This window comes from Cricetulus griseus, chromosome 9 (genome assembly GCF_003668045.3).
Source record: "Cricetulus griseus strain 17A/GY chromosome 9, alternate assembly CriGri-PICRH-1.0, whole genome shotgun sequence".
Classification (NCBI taxonomy): Eukaryota; Metazoa; Chordata; class Mammalia; order Rodentia; family Cricetidae; genus Cricetulus; species Cricetulus griseus.
In genome coordinates, this window is record NC_048602.1 from 27,170,089 (window position 1) to 27,194,794 (window position 24,706).

At 50.1% G+C, this 24,706-nt stretch overlaps 1 protein-coding gene across 1 annotated transcript; it reads right to left on the bottom strand.

Annotated features, from left to right (window-relative positions):
- Window positions 1–18,357: 18,357 nt before the first annotated feature.
- Window positions 18,358–24,467, bottom strand: Lypd5 (LY6/PLAUR domain containing 5). Its single transcript, XM_027431128.2, has 5 exons — window positions 24,318–24,467; window positions 21,296–21,424; window positions 19,893–20,069; window positions 19,470–19,616; window positions 18,358–19,127 (listed from the first exon to the last, which is right to left on the bottom strand). Exons 1-5 carry the CDS (start codon window positions 24,373–24,375, stop codon window positions 18,868–18,870), a joined length of 771 nt encoding a protein of 256 aa, XP_027286929.1. The 5' UTR covers window positions 24,376–24,467; the 3' UTR covers window positions 18,358–18,867.
- Between the last annotated feature and the right edge of the window lie 239 nt (window positions 24,468–24,706).

The following is a 24,706-nucleotide window of genomic DNA, read 5'->3' on the forward strand; positions in this document are numbered from 1 at the left end:
CAAATGGAAGTGTGCAAGCAGTGGACATTCTAGAACATTCTAGGCACACAAGACACAGCCCAGGATGATAGCCTTGGGGGCGGGGAGGGGACTGGATTTGGACCCACGTGAATGCCAACGTCCAGGATTATTATACCATTGATCCAAAGTCACACACAATACCTGTACACATTATACGCCAACATGTGCAGCCACACACACAACACAGAGGCAAGACAGAGACCCTTAGCGTGGTCACATATCCTGATTTGAGACACAAGGTCATTTCACTGAGTGAGACACGGTGTTACATGCACAAAACCCAGGAGACAGGCAGTTGGTAGTGTTTGCACAAGTGTGAGGATCTGAGTTCGAATCCCCAGCACATTTGTGAAAAGTCGGGTGCAGGAGTTGGAGCGATGGCTCAGTGGGTAAGAGACCATGCTGCTCTTGCAGAGGACCCTGGTTCAGTTTCCAGCATCTTCACTGGGTGGCTCACCACAGCCTGTAACTCCAGGGAATCTAGCGCTCTCTTTTGGCCTCCCCTGGCACCTGCACACACGGCATACAAAACACACACATACGTGCACACACAAACACGCAGGGCTAGTGAGCTGGCTCGTGGGGTTTAAGGGCACCAACTACTAACCCTGATGATCTGGGTTCAATGCTCAGAACGCACGTGGTGGGAGAGAACAGAGCTCTGCAGGTGATCCTCTGGCCTCCTCACACACGCACACACTGCTCACACTGTAAACAAACAGAAGGCGGACAGCAATCGAGGAGGAAACCTGGCTTCAACCTCCCATCTCCACAGATGCCCGGCACACCCCACTCCACACACACCCCACACACAGACACACACACACACACACACTCACACCCCACACACTCACACATCCACACACAGACACACACACATCCACACACAGACACACACCCCACACACTCACATTCACACACAGACACCCACACACCCACACACACTCACACCCCACACACTCACATTCACACACAGACACACACACACACACACACCCCACACACTCACATTCACACACAGACACACACACACACACACTCACACCCCACACACTCACATTCACACACAGACACACACACACACACTCACACCCCACACACTCACATTCACACACAGACACACACACCCCACTCCACACACACCCCACACATTCACACATTCACACACAGACACACACACACCCCACTCCACACACACCCCACACACTCACACATCCACACACAGACACACACCCCACACACTCACACATCCACACACAGACACACACACATCCACACACAGACACACACGCCACACACTCACATTCACACACAGACACACACACCCCACTCCACACACACCCCACACATTCACACATCCACACACAGACACACACCCCACACACTCACACATCCACACACAGACACACACACATCCACACACAGACACACACGCCACACACTCACACATTCACACACAGACACACACACACCCCACCCCACACACACCCCACACACTCACATTCACACACAGACACACACACCCCACTCCACACACACCCCACACACTCACATTCACACACAGACACACACACACCCCACCCCACACACACCCCACACACTCACACATTCACACACAGAAACACACACACCCCACAAGACACCCTGCACACCCCACTCCACCCACCCACACACCTCACACACACTCACACACCCCACACAGACACACACATCCTGCACACTCCACTCCAACCCAGAATACACACACACACACACACACACACACACAAACACACACACATCCTGCACACTCCACTCCAACCCAGAATACACACTCACACACACACACACACACACACACACACACCTCACAAGCGGCAAAACAAAGGCCCATGGTGAATGCCACTGGAAATGGGATGTTGTGTGGGACACAGATACCCAAATAGAGACACACGGTGAAGGAAACAGACACATGGGTCTACACACCATGTCCTGGGACCTTAAATGTTCCCATGCTTGGCAACACATAGAACACACAGGGTCGCCAAGACAGGGCACAAAGTGATGTCGTGACATGGTGGCTCAACTCGTGGTCCCTATTCTCAGGGAAATGCTCAGATGCAACTCCTTGCCTCCCGTGTCCTGTGACATTCAGGACTATGGACCCGCCGGCCACAGGGAAATGAGATACCCACCGACAGACATGTCTGGCACCACACCATTGCAGCCCACACAGACACACCCGGAGACTCTCAACCACACACACACACAGACACGCCCAGTGACAAAAACACACCCTATGGGGGTGCTCCACCCCATGGCACACACTATGATCCCACTCAGTGACACATGGCTGGGGAAGGATGGAGACGCACCCAGGCACACCCGGACACCACACGTGTGTCTACTCGGAGAAGCCGCTGCAGTCGGGCACTCCATGCTGCAACCCCAGCATCCCTGTCTGCTGCTGCCTGGAGCCTGCAGCCATCTCTGCTTCCATCTCCACAGGACACCTGTGGGCCTTGAATACAACTCCTGTCTCAGTGTCGTTCTCTCTCTACGTCGTTATGCTTTTCTTTCATTTTTTTTGGTGTTGGGGATTGGAACTCAGGATAGTCTGTGTGCTAGGCTTGTGCTCACTACTGGGCTATACTGGGCCCCTCACTGGGGGATTCTAGGCAGGGGCTCTACCACTGAGCCACGCCCCCAGCCCCTCACTGGGGGATTCTAGGCAGGGGCTCTACCACTGAGCCACGCCCCCAGCCCCTCACTGGGGGATTCTAGGCAGGGGCTCTACCACTGAGCCACGCCCCCAGCCCCTCACTGGGGGATTCTAGGCAGGGGCTCTACCACTGAGCCACGCCCCCAGCCCCTCACTGGGGAATTCTAGGCAGGGGCTCCACCACTGAGCCACACCCCCAGCCCCTCACTGGGGGATCCTAGGCAGAAGTGAAGAAAAAGCAAAAGCTGAAATCCAGACGTGACATTAGACAGAAATTTGTCTCCTAATATACTGAAAATAAGGAGATACCTGGGAAGGCTGGATGTGGGCGACGCCCCCGTGGGCACCACTGACTGCGGGTCATGGGTGAGGGATACTGGACTCTGTACTGAAGCTATGAGCAGTTGAAACAGCCTTCATTTTCTGGCTCTCTCTAGCCCTGGGAGGGGCTGAGCAGAGAGGTGGGAGTGACTCAGGGCCCCAGGCTTCCTGTGACTCAGCCCTGGTCTCAATACTGAAGCACTGATTGGGGGCAGACGGGGTTCTTGGGGGGGAGAGAATGAGTGAGGTCGCAGAGCGCTGGCCCTAGACCCTAAATCTAAGGGAGGAGGCTGGGGCCTGAACCTCTGGGTCTAAGTGGGAGGGCTGGGGTCTGGTTCCCTGGAGGGTGGGCTCTGGGTTCAAGGCGGGAAGGGGGCTGGATCCCACAGTTCTATCCAGGAAGACTGGAAGAGCTGATTCAAAGTCTCCAGGACATTTCCCTGGCCTTTTCCCAGAGGCCGCACCTTTGTCCCAACCTCCTCTGCAGGCCTGGAAGAGGACCAGGAGCCTCGGGGCCCAGCCGGAAGGGGCCAAGGACAAAGGGTTGTTTAACTGGCTGGTGCTGGAGGGAAGTGGAGAAAAAGGTGTCTCAGGCGGAAAGGTCACTTGGTGCCCGGGGCATGTGCTGGGACTGGCAAGTTGAGCCCCAGGAAAGACCTCCTGAAGGCCCTAGGCCAGAGGCTGCACACCGCACAAAGCCAGCTCTGACACTTGCCTTATGGAGGCTTCAGGGTTTGGAAGACTCCCACCTAGTGGTAATTTGCGTAACTGCAGCCACTCTGCAGATTCATAGCAAAAATTTCTTGTCCATATATATTGAACAGCTACTGAATGACTGAGGTTGTCCCAAGAGCAGGGGATATTGCAACGAACAAAACAGCCAATACCGCCCTGGAGGCGCTTTCGGGCGGCTGGAGAGGGCGCTCAGGATCCCATCCATCTCCGTCTCTGATGTTTTTACCAGCTACAAATTTTCCTTCCTTGTGGGACTTTTGTCTCTCCCTCTTAGTCTCCGAGAGTATGCGCTTGGTATTCCTACATTGCAGCTTTCATCTTCATCCCTCCCTTTTTCTCCTTCCTGCCCTCCTTTCCCCGTTAGCTTGCAAAAAGTCCGTATGTTTTCTTTATTTTAAACATACATGGATTGATGGATTGGGTTACCCTCAGCTTTACATGGCAATGTGAGGGTAACCACAGCACGCAGGGAGGGAGCAGATATTTTCCTTGATGTCCCATCATCTCTGGCAGCATAATTTCTAATCAGACCTGGCACATGACTTGGTGACCCCAGTTAGCTCATCCACCATCTATTATATCCTTAGTGAAGGGACCAGCTCCCCATTTCGGCAGCCATAACAGCCGAACACATACTTGCCTGACCTTGTCTTAATCACTAGGAGGTCAGATGCCTGCCTCGTGGCAAGGAACCAATCAGAAGTTAGCTGGTGGTGCTACGCTTTCCGGTTCTGGGTGTGCTTTATGGACAAGTGCACAGCAATGACATGCAGAGCATAGCAACCACCCTGGGAGGGTCTATGGGCCATAACAACCAGTTGACCAATCAACACAGGGCAAGCCCTCCAAGCCTGGAGGCACACCAATCCTGAGCCTGTGCATACCCCTAGACACTCCCCTTATGCTGCCCTATAAGATCTCTATGCAGACGCTTCGAGCCATCTTTCCTAGCCATCCACCATGGTGGGTGGATGAAAGACCTGAGCTAACATGGGGTTAGCTCGTTAAACAACCATAATAAAGCCTAGTGCAGTTTGCATCAAGCTTTCGACTCTGCATGGTGATTGGGGTGACCGCGGTCCTGGGGTGAGATCCTGGAGGCCTGAGCTTCTGGGGGTCTTACATTAGTATAGGACAGTTTGCTTGTGAGAAAACTCCTCTATATTCTGATTAGGGAAGTAGGGAAGAGGGGTTGCCTTTTTTGAGAGATTTTTCACTCTGTAGCCCAGGCTAGAATTGAACTTGTGATTCTTCTTTAATCTCCCAAGCAGCTGGAAATGATGTACATACCACTGTAACCTGGTTAAGGACCTGATTTTTTTTTTTTTTAGATGTATTTTATTTTAGACGAGTGAGTGTTTTGCTTGCTTGCATGGTGCCATGTGCATGCTTGGTGACCACAGAGGTCAGAAGGGAGTTAGAACCTCTGGAACTGGAGTTATGGATGGTTGTGAGCCACCATGTTGATGCTGGCAACTGAATGCAGGTCTCTGCAGGGGTAATGAGTATTTCTCTCTCTCTCTCTCTCCCCTCCCTCCTTCCCCCCTCTCTCCCTCCCTCTCTCTCTCTGTTGTTAGTTTTTGAGACAGGGTTTCTCTGTGTAGCTTTGGAGCCCATCCTGGAACTCACTCTGTAGACCAGGCTGGCCTTGAACTCAGAGAAAGATCCACCTGCTTCTGCCTCCCGAGTGCCGGGATTAAAGGCGTGTGCCATCCTGCTCAGTAAATATTCTTAACCAATGATCCATCTCTCCATCCCTTTTCTAGTGTTCTGGAAATAAGTTCTCATACAGCACGGGGTGACCTTGAACTCATGTAGCCAAGGATAGTCTTGAACTCTTGTTCCTCCTGCCTCCAAATGTCAAATAAATTACTGGCATGAGCCATCATACTCCATCCCTCTTTCTTGTGTGTTTGAGCCATGGTCCCTTAAAGTCATAATCTTTCTGCCTTGTGCTCATATGTGCTGGTGCAACAACCATATCCGTCTCCTTTTCAGATGTGTACCATTTACATATGACCACACACACACACACACACACACACACACACACACACACACACACACAAAGGCACACGTACACACACATACACACAGAGAGAGAGACAGAGACAGAGACAGAGACAAAGAGAGAATGACTTACTGTGTAGCCCTGGCTGGTCTCAAACTCACACAGACCTGCTTGCCTCTACTTGCCAAATGCTGGGGCTAATGCCGTGTGTCACCCTGCCAAGCCCCTGGCTCTGCTCTTGGTGTACCATCAGCTTTACTTCTGCAAGGAATTTTCCACACAAGCAGCGTGGTTTGGAGGCAGATCTGAGCACAGCATAGCTGCCATCCCTAACAGAGAGCTCCCGAGAGCCCTGCAGAGTGCTCTGGTCCTTATGTCACAGGGAGGCTGGGACAGAAAGTGAGGTAGGATATCTGGAGTCCCCAGCCCAGCATCATGTCTGCTTCCAGGACTGCTTCAAACTCCCTGGCTGTACCAGCACGCAGTTCCTTAGCCAAGAGATGGCACGGTTCTCTTCTTTGTATTCGACTGGCTTTTGACTTGTTTCAATGAACAGAATGTGGTGGGAATAGCTTGGAGCATGCTAAAAGCACAGGGAACTCCTGTTTCTGTCCTTCCAGACTCAAAGCCACCACACTGCCAGGAAGTTTAAACTCATCGCACAGAGAGGGACATTGGAGGAGAGTCCAGATACTGTAAGCAAAAGATTCCGAATGGCAGAATACAGCTGCCTGCGTGACCCCAGGGGAGACCTGCAGAAGGGTTCAGACTGTGGTCCGAACCCCAGGAGTTGTCAATTCTCGGGTGCAACACAACAAGGTTGGTGGGCAAAATGTGCCACACAGGCTTATGTGTTTGCACAATTGGTCCCCAACTGGCAGCGCTGATCTGGCAGGTTGGAGACAACCATTGGGACTGTGGACTAGCTGGCTGGAGTGGTTCACTTTAAAGTGGGCTTTAAAGGAAATGTCTAATAGTCACTTCTGGTGCCAGTAGGGGGCGCTCTGCTTCCTGATCCATCAAGGCACATCAAGCAGCCTCCGCGTCTTCCCCCCATGATGGAACTGTTCCCACCAAAACTGTGAGCCAGAATAAGCCAGGTAACTTGGCATGGAGGTATTATAATAGCAAAAGGCAGTTACACTTTTCTGCTCATTTACATATACCTGAAGCCTTCTACTATTGGAATAACTGCAGTGGATATTTTACCCTATAAATATATATATACACACACTTGGCACAGATGCTGGGCAGTGGTGGTGTACACCTTTAATCCCAGCACTCAGGACGCAGAGGTAGGTGGATCTCTGTGAGTTTGAGGCCAGCCTGGTCTACACAGTGAGTTCCAAGACAGCCAGAGCTGCACAGAGAAAACTTGTCTTGAAACACTAACTAAACTAACTACATTTTCCTGCTTCTGAGGTGGTCTGTCAGATGCTTTAGGCCTTAGCCAAAGTTGGTTGCCCCAACATTACTGTAAGGCCTTGGGTGACGGTCCGGGTAGCCTGCTGCTTTTGTTATTTCTTGAACCTTTAGGAAGTTGTTGCCTGCTTGCATCTCCTGCTTACCCTAGTCATGTTATTTTCCTTCTCAGGTCTTTGATGAGGCTGAAGACCAGATAGTCACAGCTGATATCTTCTCTTGATTTAGCTAGAGCATATTAGGTACAAGACTTAGACTTTCCAGAATAGGGCAGCTACTGAAGTAATCTCTGTTAGCCGTTACCCTGGGACTGGGCATTTAGTATGCATTTCTTGCTTCATGTTGCTCTTGCTGGTTGTAGGTCTAAATTTGTATATGTTTTTACCTTTCTCTCTCCTAGACTATACTTAATATTTGTTATCATTGTATCAGGCTTAACATTCTCTTATTTAGACAAAAAGGGGAAACCCAGTGGCATCTTGCTTTGCCAGCGAGCTTGCAGTGGTGGCCACACCCTATGGGCGTGGCTTCAGGTGTTCAGTCGTGACCTTATAAGGAAGAGGAGGGGCTGGCTCACTCTCTTGGGTTGTGGTCAGAGCATGGGAAGGGCAGAGGCTCTATCTTCTGGAGCAGGAAGACCGTGGTGGTTAGTTGCTATTAAGTGTGTAAGCGCTTCCCTAATAAATACCTGTTTATCATTGACCTTGGATCTTGAGGGTTCATTTAAACCCCATGTCACAAATAAATAAATAAATAAATAAATAAATAAATGGTCTTTAAAAACCGTGTATGTTTGTGTATGTTTGTGTGGGAGATGCGCACATGGATGTAGGTACCAGCAGAAGCCAGCAGAGGGCGTCGGGTCACCCGGAACTGGAGTTATAGTTACATACAGTTGGAAGCTACTGGGTGTGGGTGCAGAGAATGGAACTCTGGTCCTCTACAAGAGCAGTATGAGCTGTTAGCCATTTCTCCAGCCCCAGCCAATACTATTTCCTCGGCCAACATCTGCTTTTCTTTTACATTTCCCTGTCTTTTATCTCCGTCTCTGTGTGCTGACTCCTGTCTAAATTCCTCTCAGCGCTAACTGTCCTTGGCGTCTCTTTGCTGAGTTGCAAACAACACCAAAGGCCTCAGGTGCTTGACGTTTGTTTGTCCTCTTGACAAATCTCCTCAGCTGTCTCTCACTCATTTCCATACTGTATTTGGTTTTCTGCTCAGATGTATAATCTCCTCCATCTCTCCCCTCCAGAGATGGAATCTAGGATGCTGTGCAAGCTAGACAAGCAGTCTATTACCAAGCTGCACACAGTAACCTATGTTCCTGGTTAAAATTTCACCACCTCGGGGGCTGGAGAGATGGCTCAGCGGTTAAGAGCACTGCCTATTCTTCCAAAGGTCCTGAGTTCAATTCCCAGCAACCACACGGCGGCTCACAACCATCTGTAATGAGATTTGGTGCCATCTGCTGGCCTGCATGCATTCATGCAGGCTGAACACTGTACACATAATAAATAAATAAATAAATCTTAAAAGAAAAATTTCACCACCTCTTCAAACAGCCTCTGTCATTGTCAAGGCCAACTTGCAGACACCAGTGTTATGATAAAGCTTGAAGGGAAACTTGGGGGACCTTGGCGGATTCCATGGCAGGCGAGGGTGACTAGAGGCGGGGGACAAACACACCAGGCAGACAAAGCTTAAGTGAGAAGTTTTAAAAGTAGAAAGGCGAGTGGGATAGGGGAGAGAAAAGCGATAAAGAGACCAGGAAACAGAGAGAGAGAACAGAAGAGGAGACAGGGAAAGTCCTGTCTGCCCCCCAGGGAAAAGAGGGAAAAGAGAGAGCAGGGAGACTGGGAGAGCAGAAAGAGAGTGTAAGTGGGTGTTTGTGGGGGGGTCTGTCTTTTAAAGGGGTCCTTTGCACCCACGTGCAGACTACGCAACCACGGAAGCCTGGGCTGACCAGGGCACTGCCTGTGTCATTTCTGCCAGTGACAGGGGCAGGCCAGCGTAATGCCTGAATCCATACATTCGGTTCTGTCCACCCCCTTCATGAGTCCTTGGAATCACTCAGGTCTTCTTGTAGGATTTGCCTTTATCCCCTGAGCCATCTGGCTGGCCCATGGTGACCTATTTCAATTGTAACCCTTGAATGCATCCATGAGAGTGTTTCCAAAGAGGACATGCTGAAAAGGGTGCAGAGCCACCCTGAGTGTGGTCAGTGATACCTCCTGCTGGGATCCTGCAATGAACAAGTTGGGGAAGAAGGAGCCCGTAAGAGTGCCAGCATATCTCTCTCTCTCTCTCTCTCTCTCCTCTCTCTGCTGTTGACCCACCAAGAAGTGAACAGGCAGCCCCCACACTCCCACCATGCTTTCCATAATGGCCTGTACTTTACAATCCATGAGGCACAATTGGTCTTCCTCCCCTAAGGGGCTTTCTGTCAAGTGTTCTGTCACAAGGAAACAGGACATGATGCTAACACAGAATCTAATCTGGTCACCCTGTCTGCCAGACTAGTGCCTTGTCCCTGCTGCCGTGTCAATGCTATAGGAAAAGGATCTTACCTCCCTTTTTATTATCTATTTTTATTTTATGTGTATGGGTGTTTTGCCTACACGTATGTCTGTGTGGCAGGTGTCCATGGAGGTCAAGAGAGGGCATCAGATCCCCTGGAACTGGAGTTAAAGACAGTTGTGAGCTGTCATGTGGGTGCTGAGAGCTGAACCCGGGTCCTCTGGAAGAACAGCCAATGCTCTTAACCACTGAGCCATCTCTTCAGCTCCCATGAACTCCTTCTTATTTTTCTAATTGTTAGGAATACAGGCCTTGCTATCCAAATGGAACAGAATAATGTCTGGTACCCTGGAAAGATGCTCGATATATATATTTGAGATAGGGTCTCGTGTGTCCCAGGCTGGCTTTGAACTTACTGTGTAGCCAAGGATGACCTTGAACTTTTGATCCTTTGCCTCCACATTCTGAGTGCAGAGATTTCAGACGTGCACCATTGGACCCAATTAATGTGCTGCTGGGGATGGGGTCCATCTTCACCCTAGCAACTGAGCCAATGCCTCAGCTCTCCACGGATGCTCGTTAAAGGGACCGTCTTTCTCTGTGATAACGACCAGCTCTTCTCCTGTTCTCGCCTGCTCCACACCGTCCTAGGGGGTGGTGCCATTTCCCCATTTCCCTGGTGTTTGTCCGGCCCACTCAGGCAGATGAGTTGCTGTCCGCGGTGCTGATGGGGTTGCTCTGTCCTTGGTGCTGACTGTGGGACTTCGTTTCTGTGACACCAGGGAGAGGGGGGACATCTTGGCGGGGTGGGGGAGGGACAAGGTCCTGTGCTAGAGACAAACACTGGGTCACTTATGTGTCGGAGGGAAGACAGACGTATGAGTGTGAAGTGGAGGGCTTCACAGGACCCTGTGAGCACCACAGGGTCCACCGTGTCTATTATCTGTCTCTCTAAGCACACATGTGGTCGGAGTGTGTGTGTGTGTGTGTGTGTGTGTGTGTGTGTGTGTGTGTGTGTGTGTGTGTGTGTGTGTGTGTGTGTGTGTGTGTGTGTGATCTACCCTGCTCTTCCTCAGGACCCAGAAGGGCTTCATGCCACCCCGTCCTAGGACATTGAGGCTCATGTGTTCTCATGTTTCTTATGTAACATGTTAGTGCTAACATTTAACCTATGAACACTTTTCCTCTCACTCCTCCGTACATTCATTTTTTTTATACATGTGCACATGTGTTAGCCTGTGTGCAGGTATGTGATTGTATGTTCACATGTGTGGAGACTAAAGATCAAACATGTGTGTCATTGCTTAGGGGCCATCTATTTTAGTTTTCTTAAGTGTGTGTGTGTGTGTGTGTGTGTGTGTGTGTGTTTACATGCAGAGGTCAGAGGACACCTTGCAGGAGTTGGTTCTCTTTTGTAGACCCTAAGGCTTGTTGGCAGTCACCTTTAATCATGGAGTCATCTCACCAATCCAGCTTTCATGTTTTGAGACTTGTACTGCCCATGGACTCACCAAGTAGGCCAGTGTGTCTAGCCATTTAGCCCCCAGGATCTGCCTGTTTCTACCTCCACGAGTACTGGGATTACAAATGATGTGTACCATCGTGCTAACTGTCTTCTTCTTCCTCTTCCTCTTCCTCCTTATCTTCCTCTTATTCTTGCGTAAGTACTTCAGGTCCTTGTGCTTGCAAAGAAAACACTTTCTCAACTGAGCTATCGCTCTGGCCCTCATTAATTCATTTTAATGATATGCAGCCTGGAGTGATAAGCTATTTCTGCAGGTGAAAGCTCTTGCCACCAAGCCTGATGACCTGTGTTCAACCCCTGGGACTCACATACTGGAATGAGGCAGCCAACTAATCCTGTCCTGCATGTCGTTGTCACCTCCACCTTTGACCATGGCATGCATGGTATCTGTATCGAGAGCCCCTCTGTCCTCTCAGCCAGCTCCCAAATAACCACATGGAGACTTATTATTCATTATGAATGCTCGGTCAATGGCTCAGGCTTGTTTCTAACTAACTCTTGTAACTCAATCTAACCCATTCCTATGAATTTACTCTCTGCCTTGTGGCTCTATTACCTCATCTCCATATTATGCATCCTGCTTGCTTTGTGTCTGGCTGTCAACTCCACTTTCTTCTTCCCAGGATTCTCTCTGTCTCAAAAATCCTGCCTAGCGTGGCCATTTGGCTTTTCTTTTTCTTTCTTTCTTTCTTTCTTTCTTTCTTTCTTTCTTTCTTTCTTTCTTTCCTTCCTTCCTTCCTTCTTTCTTTCTTCCTTCCTTTCTTTTTTTTTTTTTTTGGTTTTTCGAGACAGGGTTTCTCTGTGTAGCTTTAGAGCCTATCCTGTCACTCGCTCTGGAGACCAGGCTGGCCTTGAACTCACAGAGATCCACCTGCCTCTGCCTCCCGAGTGCTGGGATCAAAGGCATGAGCCACTAATGCCCGGCTCCATTTAGCTTTTCTATTAAACAAATCACAGTGACATATCATCATCACACAGTGTAAAGGAATATTCCACAACACCCCACCCTACAAATAAATAGATGAATGTAAGTAAAGATTAAAAATAAAACAGATAAGTCACTTAGGCTAGTCTCAGACTCACGACACTCATTTTTTGAGACAGCATCTTGTCATGTAGCCTAGGCTTGCCTTAGACTCATGAGTGATCTTGCTTCAGCCTCCTGACTTCTGGATCACAGGTGTGCGACACCACACTAGGCTCTGATGTAATTAGCAAAGCTATTATTTAAGATTTGTTTTTATGTGTCCTTGTGATTGCAGTACCTGTAGAGGCCATAAGAGGGCGTCAGATCCCCTGGAGGTGAAGTTACAAGCTGATGGGGGTGCTGGGAACCAAGCTTAAATCCTCTGAGAGAAAAGCAAGCATCGTCTGTTGCCAAGCCATCTCTCCAGCCCCTGGCAATAATAATTTTAATGGCTTGTGCCATATATGCAGAAAACACATAGCATGTAGGGAATCCTCCTGCCTCAGGAGGATTAGGAGTTCAAGGCCATCCTCAGTTACAAGTGGAGTTCAAGGTCAGCCTTGTCTCAAAAGGGATACAAAGCTCAATGGCATGGCTATCTCAATAAGACCTGATCACTTCCAACAGCAGATGACCTTCCTACATGGGTGGGGGAATCTCACAGGTCCCCACCCCCAGATGAAGAGCTACAGGAGACTAACAAGCGCTCAGAGAAGGAGATTTAGGCCTCCCAGGGACAATGCCCCTGACTGGTTATGTAAGACCCTCGAAAAGCTCAGGCTTCCAAGATCTTAGCCCAGGACCTTGGCCACCCCAATCACAGAATGGAGGCGAAAGCTTGATGCAAATTGCATGAGGCTTTATTGTAGTTTAACGAGCTAACCCCATGTTAGCTTGGGTCTTTCACCCACCCGCCATGGCGGATGGCTAGCAAAGACAGCTGGAACCCGCTGCGTACAGATCTTGTAGGGCAGCGTAAGGGGAGTGTCTAGGGGTACGCACAGGCTCACGATTGGTGTGCATCCAGGCTTGGAGGGCTTGCCCTGTGTTGATGGGTCAACTGGTTGTTAGGGCCCATAGGCCCTCCCAGGGTGGTTGCTATGCTTTGTGCGTCATTGCTGTGCGCTTGTCCGTAAAGCACACCGAGGGTCGTAAAGCATAGCGCCACCAGCTAACTTCTGGTGGGTTCCTTGTCACAAGGCAGGCATCTGACCTCTAAGTGACCAAGGCAAAGTTTATGGCAAGCACATGTTCGGCTGTTATGGCTACCGAAAGGGGAGCTGGTCCCTTCAGTTACTCAACACCAAGTGGTCAGCCCTGGAAACATATGTATGCAGCAACACTAAAGGGATTCAGAAGGCTGTAATTATGCGTTTATTCATTTACATGGACCTGAAATAGCAATGGTGGAGGAATAGGAGGCCGGAGGGCCTAGAGGGAGGGGAGGAAATGATGTAAGCTTTGTTTCTTTTTTCTTTTTCTTTTTTTTTTTTTTTTGAGATGGGGTTTTAATGTAGCTTTGAAGGCTGTCCTGGAACTCGCTCTGTAGACCAGGCTGGTCTCGAACTCACAGAGATCTGCCTGCCTCTGCCTCCCGAGTGCTGGGATAAAAGGCGTGCACCACCACCGATTTTAAAAAGACAAAAAGGTCTGCTTTGGAATAAGAACAGCCAGTGGATCCCCCAGCCTCTGCTACTCTGAGAGGGTGGAGACTGTCTGCAGGATCCCATGCAGGGTCGTTAGCGTCACACTCATCCTCTCCACCTCCACAGGAGAAGGATGTTCTGTCGGGAACCAAAATATGGAATGTCTTGAGGTCCAGCCTCCAGATTCACTAAACAGGAGCAACCGGGAGCTCCGGCCAACTATTGCTATTTCAAGCAAGTCTGCTATTGTTTAGCATAGCCACAGTATAGAATGCCTCCTAGTTTGCATCTCTACAGAACTAAGCATTTGAATAGGCCTGCACCTGGTGTGTAAGTAACAAGTCAGAACAGAGAGTTAGGAGCCATCTAGCAGAGAGGAGTGAACAGAACGACAGAAATGGCCTCTTTGTAGGGACAGAATCATGATTAAGAAACAGCCAAGAGGATACTAAATAAACAAGAGACTCCAGTTTTGCAGCATGGAACTGAGAGCTCTCTAAAGATGACAAGATGCCTGTGTTTGGTCTTTATCGCCTCTGGGTTGCTAGGAGGTTCCAAGTCCAAGCTCCCCAACTCAGGCAGAACTTCATGGCTGTCGTGGTTTGGAGTCGAGACCGGCCAGGCTACGACAGTGTTCCCATAGCCCTCACATATCCCTGCCCCTACCCACCGCCTTTCCTTTTCCATCTGGGCTTGGAGACTTGGAAGAGAGTCACCCTTGCCGGCCTTCTCCCTCTATACCCCTGGCTCTGGTCTGGTCATATATCTTGGCTTTCACCATGTTCTGAAAGACCCCAAGTCAAGCCTAGCCTGATACACACCAGCATGTATTTAAAAATCACTCTGGCCACACACAGCTCTGGAACAAAGAATACATGAGATGGTTGGTCATGATGACCACTCTCTGGAAATTGTTATTATTCCTAGTTTCTATTAGCTTCAACAACTGTCTGGTTTCTAAAAATTGTTATGGGTTACCCGGCTCCAGAGCACCCAAGTTTTGAAAATAAGTATAAGTCACTCTGTTCCCAGAAAAACCACTAGCTGTCCCATGGCCTTGCAGGTGTAAAAACCAAAATAACATTCCAAACCCCTCGTGGGCAAAATTGTAAGTTCAGTTCCCAACCAATCAGTAAATGACTCATGTATGATATAGCCAGCCAATATGTTGTCACACTCCTGCCTAGTGACCAAAAAGACATAAAAACTACCTGCTTTGGAGACTCGGGGCCATTCTCTTCCCCAACCGACCCCAACACGTTGGAATAAAATCCTTTTGCTTTTGCATAGAACTTGTTTGTGTCCTGTGAGTGACTCTGTGGGGTGAGTCTCCCAGAGTTGGACTTCACTTTGGGGTCCAACAGTTCCTCTCCACCTCTAGATCCCTCCATGCTCCCACTGGCTGTAGGGGGAACTGAGATGGCTTGTTGGCACGAGATATTTCTAGGCCTTTCGGGGCCAAGTCTCCCTTTCCCTGCTTGTCTTCTTCACATATTAACACACCCCAACTCTTTAAATTCATTTTCTAAATTGTATTTATTTTTCTTGTGTAGGTGTGTGCATGTGCACATGTGTGAAGGTCAGAGGACAACTTTGGGGAGTCTGCTCTCTCCTTCCAACGTGTGGGATCCAGGGACTGAACTCAGGTCGCCAGATTTTTGTGGCAAATACCTTTATTCATTCACAGGCCCTATCCCGACTCTATGCACTTGGTGCTAAAAACTCCTCTTAACTGCTTTGTCCCGTCTAGGCTTCTTCTCCTGCATCCATGCCCATCAAATTTCCCCTCCAGTTCTTTTTTTGGACTTCCCTTACTGGATCATACTCCTTTTGCTTGTTTCTGTTTGTTTGTTTGTTTTGAGATAAGGTCTTATATAGCTCAGGCTAGACATTATGTATCAGGGATGTAGCTCAGGCTAGACATTGTGTATCGGGGAGGTATCTCAGGATAGACATTGTGTATCAGGGGAAGTAGCTCAGGCTAGACATTATGTATCAGGGAAGTAGCTCAGGCTAGACATTATGTATCAGGGAAGTAGCTCAGGCTAGATGTTGTGTATCTGGGGAGGTATCTCAGGCTAGACATTGTGTTTCAGAGGAGGTAGCTCAGGCTAGACATTGTGTATCAGGGGATGCAGCTCAGGCTAGACATTGTGCATCAGCAATGTAGCTCGGGCTAGACACTGTGTATCAGAGATAGACAGTGAATTCCTGATCCCCTCCTCCACCTCGGGAGAGCTGGAATAAGGGTTGTGCCCTCTCCCATACCTGACTCTCATCCAGTTTCACCCACTGCGAGCCTCCAGGTTGTGACTCTATCTTTCCATATCAGGAGGGCAGACTGGCTCTGACTAATTGCTGGGGCTGGGGACACACCAGCCCAGAAGAACAGGTTCCAAATGGCTGCTCAAAGCCTCTTCCTGCCCCTCTTTTCTTACTCCCGCCTCTGCCCTGTGCTCTTGCCGTCCAACGAGTGCTTGTGAGTCCTTAGCACAGACTGGTCCCTTTGCCTGCGTCCTCCTGGCGAGCTCCTACTCATCCCTTAGGACATGGCTCTGGCTGCATCCTCACCACGGTCACCTCCCATGCCCTGACGGGCAACTTTACAGGAGCTAGAGCCACCCAGGAGACAAACATCTGAGAGGGAGATCCCATGTTGAGCTAGTTGAGAGGAGAAGACCTACCTTAACCGTGGGTGACACAGTCCACACCGGACAGTAGGGAGGAAGTGAGCCAAGTGCCAGCATCCAGTGTTCTGGTTCTGATTACGGATACAAAGTGACCAGCCACACCCTGATTCTCCACTATGATGGATGGTTCCTTGGGCTGATGGAATGGCTGCGAGACGAAATAATCCCTTTCTCCCCAAGTCACTCTTTTTTTTTTTTTCCTTTGGTTTTCTCTGTGTAAGACTCCTGGCTGTCCTGGAACTCCCTCTGTAGACTGGGCTGTCATCCTTGAACTCACTGAGATTCACTTGCCTCTGTCTCCCAAGTGCTGGGACTAAAAGCACATGCTATCACCACCTGGCTTTTTTCCATTTTTTTTTTTTAGACAATTTCTCTGCATAGCCCTGGCTGTCCTAGAATTCACTCTATAGACTAAGCTGTCCTAGAACTCAGAGATCCACCTGCCTTTGCCTCCCGAGTGCTGGGATCAAAGGCGTGCACCACTGCCACCTGGCTTGTTTTTAAAATGTGAGACAGAGTCCCACTAAGTTACTTGTGCTGGCCTTGAACTTAAGAACCCCTTATGTCAGCTTCTCAGAGTCTGGAACCATAGGTTCGTGGCATCTCAATCCTTGCCATTTAATGTGCTGCCTAAAATTCAAAAGCTGGTGTGAGGAGACAGAACCCCAACTCTTCCCTCTGTTCAGCTACTTGTCCCTAAATAGGCAATTTTAAGAAAAGGGTGGGAGGGCTTGGTTGTTGCCCCCAGCATCCCCTTTAACTGCCTCTTTCCCATCAATAAAGTTTGCACATTTTAAAAACCTTTTATTGCAAATAATATATATGTGGAAAGATGAGAAAAGACAGGTGTGATGGCTTGAATTTCTCATCCCAGTGTCTGGCAGGTAAAGATAAAAGGATCAAGAATTCAGAGTCGCTAGGTGGTGGTGGCGGCACACGCTTTTAATCCCAGCACTCGGGAGGCAGAGGTAGGTGGATCTATGTGAGTTCGAAACCAGCCTGGTCTACAAGAGCTAGTTCCAGGACAGCCTCCAAAGCCACAGAGAAACCCTGTCTCGGAAAAAAAAAAAAAAGAAGAAGAATAAGAATTCAGGATCATTCTAGGCTACACAATGAGTTTGAGGCCAGCCTGGGCTACACGAGACCTTTTCCCAAAACAACAACAGAAAGTTTAGTGAAAAGTGGAAGAAAATTAGATCAGTGAATTCTTAGATCTCATAACTCAATGTCCAGACCTCCAAACACCCCATAGTCCCTCTTCTGGTCACTTGTCCCCAAAGATAATCACTCTTCTGACTTCTAACTGAGCCCACTAGTTGCTGTTGTTTTTTTTTAAAACAACATTTATACTTTGTTTTGAAAGGAATCTTATGTGTGTCTTTCTTATTTTGCTCAACACGACTTTTGCAGAGGTTCTTCCAAGGTAATTGACATTTTTCATGGCTATGCAGTACTTCACTGTGTGACTAAAGTATAACCTCCTCGTCCCATTTGGCTGTTCGTATTTACTGGTGTTGTTTTCAGTTTTGTGACTGGTATGGACTGTCCTACTAGTCTACATAGTTTGGAGGAGCATATGAACCGATTTCTGTTGACGTGGTAGAGCCAGGAGTGTGATTGCTGGGTTGTAGTATGGATGTCAGTTCTGCTACAGAGATACTGAAAAGCAGGGGTTTTGTTCTCTCTCCGTCCTTTCCCCCTCTCTCTCCCCTTTTTCTTTCCTTTGAAACAGGGTCTCACTATGCAGCCTTGACTGTCCTGAAACTCACTATGTGGACCAGGTTGACCTCAAACTCACAGACCCGTCTACATCTGCCTCCAGCGTGCTGGGATTAAAGGTGTGCTGTCCCCTCCTGACTGGTCTCACAGTATAGCTCAAGGCCGGACCTAATTTCTTGCCGTGTAGTCCAGCTTGGCCTTGAAGTAGTGATCCTCCTGCCTCAGCCTCTTGGGTGCTGGGATTACCATCACTCTTGTGAGAAATGGTTTTAAAGGCGAGTGGCACGGTTGGGCCGTGAGGTGTCACAAAAGGCTCACGCGTTGAAGGCTTCCTGAGCAGGGTGGCTCTGTTGAAAGCTGGTTGGATTTTGAGGGGCCTCACTCAATCAATGCATTGATTAGTTCCCGGGTACACGGGCCTTCAGGAGGTGGGGACAGTGGCCGGGAGGAAGGAAGGATGGTTAGAGGGATGGAAGGCTGCGGCTAGAGCGACAGGGGTGAGGTTCTTATTTTGATGCCATTTTTTTAAGGGAGCCCACCACACTAGGGGCTTCTCGAGTGGCGAAAAGCGAAGCGATCCTGGAGGCCCTGTCTACGCGGGGATCCCGAAGGATCCTCCCAGAGCGATGGCCAGTAGTGGAGCAACAAGCAGCAGGATCAGGATTCGGGGAGCCTGGGGAGGGGCTGGGGACGTGACGCCGGGGAGGGTCTGTGTCACCGAGTCCCTGTTGCAGAGGTGACCCTCGCAGCAGTAGCCCTGCAGGTCGATGGACGTCCAGGGGCTGGTGGTACCCATGGTGGTGCAGGACGGCCGGTGGCAGGTCCGGATGTACACGGGCACCGAGAAGTTGCCTGGGTGAATAGTGGGGAGGGGTCAGGCCATGGGAGGGACCCCCCATGAGCTCTGCCTTAGCAGGCAGGGGCAGGCCTGCGTCCTCTGACACATGTCAGGTCTCTCTGTAGACCATGGCCACACACATCTCCTCTCAGAGCGCGGTGGAGCCGCCTCCCGCAGCCTACAAGTCTTTGTCCTTAGGTCAGAGTCATGCCTCCTTCAGACCACAACCACCACCGCCCATGTCTTCTTCTTTGGTCTGCCTCCCCACTTAGACCAAGGAAGGCCTCTGCCCTCAGGTCCTCAGCGACTCCACCTCCCTATCCTGGGCCAGCCCGCCATTTGCTTCAGCCTCTCACCAATGTTCATCTGGCCATTGCCCTGGAAACAGACGCTCTGGTCCTGGTGGCACTGGACGCGTCGGGACCTCTCAGGGGAGCAGTCTTCAGGCCGGGTCCCCAAGCAGGCATAGCACTCGGTGCCACTGAGCGTGGGTGGGTCAGGTGCTTGTAGAAGGCAGTAGATGGGTTAGACCAATAGATGAATGAGGTTGCTCCGGGCTGGCAGTGCCAGCTGCACGTGCCAAATCAGATGCGCGTGCCAAAGAGGAGCCTGGCATCCCCCTGCCTGAGCCGCGCTGCTCAGCGGAGGCCTCCCCCCCAGACCCTTCAGCCTTGTCCGGGGCTCTCCAGCGCCATCCTCGGGCTCTCCAGCCCCGCCCTCACCTCTCCAGCCCCGCCCCCGGCCCCGCCCCCGGCTCCCGAGCCCCGCCCCCTGCACACCTTGGCTCAGGTTGGGGAGGGTGTCGTGGTTCTTGAGTTGGGTGTTGCAGAAGTCCGTTGCGCAGCCGCGGACCACCGCGTAGTCGGGCGGCAGCGCCTCCTGGTTGGTCTGCATGGGCCCGGTGGTGGGCCCGGTCCAGCATCCCTTCCGGACAATTGTCACCAGGGAGCGGTACCCTGGGGAAAGCGCCAAGCCTGGAGTGAACTCGCCCTCCTCCTCGTCTCCTTCTCTCGCCCCGTTTTGCCGCCTCCCTCCTTCCATTAGGCCTTCTGCTATCCTGTTTTGTTTTTCTTTTGCTGTTCTTTCTGCCCAGTGTCCATTTCATATTTCCCTCTTCTCTGTCCTTCCCTCAATGTTCCTCTCTCTTCCCTTTCCTTCCTTCTCCCCTCCCCCCTCCCTTTCTCTTCCCTCAGCTCTCTTTGTCTCTCGGTTGTTTTTTGTTTTAAAGATGTTTAAAATTAATTTTAGTTTTTATGTAGCACACATGCAGTGCTCACAGAGGCCAGAAGAGGGCGTGAGATCACCTGGAACTGGAGTTAACAGTGGGTTGTGAGACACAAACTAAGAGCTGGGAACCAAACCTGGTCCCCTAGAAGGGCAGCCAGTACTCTTAACCACAGAGGCATCTCTCCAGCCCTGTTTGGTTTTCTGAGACAGGGTTTCGTATAGCCCTGGGCTAGCCTAAAGCTTGCTGTGTAGACAAGGATGACCCCAAAGTTGTGACCCTCCTGCTTTCCCCCCTCCAAGGATTGGAAGTGCTTGGATTAGAGACTTGCCGATGCCATGCCTGTTTCTCTCCCTCTGATCAGGTCTTGCCAATACGTAGCCCAGGCTGGCCACAAACACATGGTGCTCCTGCATCTACCTCCAGAGTGCCAGGATGTCAGGCGTGAACCACCATGCCCAGCCATCCCTTCCTCCTCAACCACCCCCACTTTTCCCATTTCTTTTTTTTTTTAAAGATTTTATTTATTTATACCCCACGGTAGGAAGAGTTCAGTCTCACACAGACATAGCCAGCTCAGCAACACAAGTGAACTCTGGCCTAAGTGCTGACACAGGTTTGTGTAAACCTTCTATTAAATTCATGCAGAATTTATAAATAATAAATTGTGTATACAACATTCTGCTTCCATGTCTATCTGCACACCAGAAGAGGACACCAGATCTGATTACAAATGGTTGAGAGCCACCATGTGGGTGCTGGGAATTGAACTCAGGACCCCTGGAAGAGCAGTCGGTGCTCTTAACCTCTGAGCCATCTCTCCAGCCCCTCCTTTTCCCATTTCTTTTCTCCTCTTCTATTGAATCCATTTCCCGTCCCCTCTCTCCCCCTCCCTCCATTCTCTGTCCCCTCTTTATCTCTCTGGCTCACATCCTTTGGTTGCCCTCAGGTCCTCACCAGTATCCAGCAGCAGCATCGCCTCAGAGCACCCCTGAGGACAGGAGACGCTGGGGAATGTCATGGAGCTGAGGTCGAAGGGCCCAAAGTAGGTGTGCTCGAAGCTGTAGCATTGTAGGGCTTGGGAACCTAAGAGAGAGAGGATGGGGTGTGTTAGCAGGTCAGGGGAACCTGTCACGGGACCTAGGGCTCCACACAGTGCAGGACAGATACACACCGGGCTGCTGTGTCTCACGTCACCACAAGAGAGTAGTGTCATTTGCCAAGTGCCACCATGGTCCTAAGGAGCTGAAGTGATTTCCTCCTGCTCTGCCCATCTCCAAACAGACACCCCCAAACTGTCTGTACCCCACGGAAGGAAGAGCGCAGTCTCACACAGACATAGCCAGCTCAGCAACACAAGTGAACTCTGGCCTAAGTGCTGACACAGGTTTGTGCAAACCTTCTACTAAATTCATGAAGAACAGCCTGGGTGCAGCCGAAATGTGTCCCCAAGATCCCACAAGGATGGACACTGGCCCACACTTAGGCCCAACAAAGCCACTCAGAGGGGGACCACCTCGCTCACAAGGTCTGGCGTCTGTGTATTTTGCATGTGTCCCAACAATGATAGAGGACCAAGGGACAGGCGTGTGAAGCTGAGAGAGGGCCAACTAGGTGGCTCAGAAGGTAAAAGTGATTGCCGTCAAACCTGACCATCTGAGTTCGATCACCAGGACCCACAAGCTGTAATGTAAGGAGAGCATCAACTCCTGCAAGTTGTCCTCTGACTTCCATATGTGAACTGTGGCGTGTGCCAGCACACACACACACACACACACACACACACACACACACACACACACACACATAGAAAGAATTAGCATCATTGACTTGGAAGCTGGCTGGGGGGGGGTAGTAAAAGCTTGTTGTCTTGTGTGAGGGCTAGGGTTAGACCCCAGGTGTGGCAGCCCGACACACCCTAGCAGGAGGGAGGCAGAGAGAGGAGAGTCCCAGAAGAAGCAAGCCAGCTGGACTAGACCAACAGAGGGAGTCTGGGTTCAAATAAGACCCTTCCTTGACTTAGCAGAGAGTAATGGAGGAAGAGTCAACCTCAGGCCTCCGGACACACATGTGGGAACACACTACACACGACAAAAAGAATAAGGAAAATAAACGAACCCATCATGGTAGTTTAAAATCATATATGGATACAGGATATTTAGAAACATGCAAATATGGGGACTGGAGAGATGGCTCAGAGATTAAGAGCACAGGCTGTTCTTTCAGAGGTCCTGAGTTCAATTCCCAGAATCAGGTGGTGGCTCACAACCATCTGTAATGAGATCTGGTGCCCTCTGCTGGCATGCAGGCAGAAGACTGTATACATAATAAATAAATAAAATCTTTTTAAAAAAAGAAAAAAAAAGAAACATGCAAATATATATGCAGAGAGAAAAACACACATTCTAATATCCAAATACACACGGATGTGGACATATAAACCATGCAGATAGCATAAGGACAGAAGACATGTGTGCAAAATTACATACGCATCTTTTTTTTCTTTCTAAAAAAAAAAAAAAAAAAGTAAAAGAGAGAGAAATTGGCCCTCAAAGTAATTTTTGGGTTTTGTTGCTGTTTGTTTTGTTGTATTTTTTGAGGCAGTCTCACGTAGCTTAGGCTGGCCTAGAACTCACAACTCAGCTGAGGCTGGCCAAGCTGGCCAAGATCTGGGATTACAGATCTGCACCACCATGCAAAAACATTTAAAAATTTAAAATTGTTGCCCAGCATGGTGGTGCACACCTTTAACCCCAGCACTCAGGAGGCAGAGGCAGGTGGAACTCTGTGAGTTTGAGGCCAGCCTGGTCTACACTGAAAGTTTCAGACCAGCCAGTGCTACACAGAGAAACCTGTCTCAAATTTTTTCTATTGAATTTTATTTATAGTGTTGTGGATGGGGGAATGAGTATGCCCCACCCAGTGCATATGTGGAGATCAGAGGAGGAGTTTGAGGAGTCAATTCTCTCTTTTTCACCCTGTGAGTCTTAGGGATCATTAGGCTTCGTGTCAATCAAACGCCTTTACCAGCTGAGCCATCTTTCCAGCCCCAAAGTGCAAGCACCTGGGCTCACGCATGCATGAATGCGTGCACACACACAATCACAGACACATGGATACACATATAGACACAGACACACAGACATACACACACACACACACACACACACACACATACACCGACACATACACAGTCACAGACAAATACACACAGAGACACAGGTACACACACACAGACACATACATGCAGACACACACACACACACACACAGACACATGGACACACATATAGACACAGACACACAGACACACACAGACACAGACACAGTCACAGACAAATACACTCAGACACACAGATACACACACATAGCCACATACATGCAGACACATACAGAGACACACACAGAGATACAGACACACACACACAGACACACACAGACACACACACTCCGATACTTAGATACTGAAATCTGGTACAGAGAAGCAAAAGTGGTGGCAGGGGCCCATACAGACAGCAAACTATACCAAGGTGAGCAGACGCACACACATTAAGCCTCGTGCAGGAAGGGTTTGCTTAATATGGTTCTAATTTTCCCCTCATGACCCACTAACGTTCAAGTGAGAAAGTCCCAATAGGAGAAGAGTCCAAAGATGGAGCTAAGGGTCCTTGCCAGCTCCAGAGAGAGCCCCAATTGTGCCCCAGAAATTCCCTCACTGATGGGGTGACAGAGGAGATGACAATGTGGGGTGCAGAGGGGATGAGAAGGGACGCACACACCGTCTCCACCATCTCAAGGTTCAAGAGAACAGGCCTCTAGCCTCTAGCCCTCTGAGGGAAGTCCAGCCCTCCTCCCTCAGACCCAGGGCTGCAAGCCCCAGCCTTCTCCCTCAGACCCAGGGTCAGGCCCAGCTCTCTCCTCGGACCCAAGGGTTCCTGGGTCAGGCCCTTCTTCCCACTGGACTCAGGGCAGGTGGGTACCTGTGAGGCAGAGCCAGATCCCGAGGAGGACGAGCAGGAAGGTCTTGGGGATCCCCATGGCAGCCTGAGGAGCTAAGATGCGACACCAAGGACAACTCCTGCCACTCTGGCTTGCCGTCAGGCGAGTTTTCCCTGTTGATCCCCAGGCATCTCGGCCACCCAGCCTGGCCAGGATTCTAGATTCCTCCACCCCGCCCTTCCGCCCTCCTTCACGTGGGCTGTCTCCTGGTAAGTAATCACGGTGGGGCTCTGGATTAAAGGGTGGGGACTCGGGCTCCTGGGTCCGGAGGAAGGCATTAGGGGCCTGCAACCTTGATTTTGGGGGCAATTTGTATTTCGCCGGTCTGTTTGTATCCTTTCTACATTCTGTGCTGGTTTGCAGTTGGTCC

What these genes read in the sequence shown, in the direction of transcription:
- Lypd5 (XM_027431128.2), bottom strand. Translation starts at nt 24,375, where the DNA reads ATGGGGATCCCCAAGACCTTCCTGCTCGTCCTCCTCGGGATCTGGCTC. An exon ending in CCTCCCCAACCTGAGCCAAG is followed by an intron (nt 19,617 to 19,892) that starts GTGTGCAGGGGG and finishes GCCTTCTACAAG; the next exon opens with CACCTGACCCACCCACGCTC. An exon ending in CAATGGCCAGATGAACATTG is followed by an intron (nt 19,128 to 19,469) that starts GTGAGAGGCTGA and finishes CTATTCACCCAG; the next exon opens with GCAACTTCTCGGTGCCCGTG.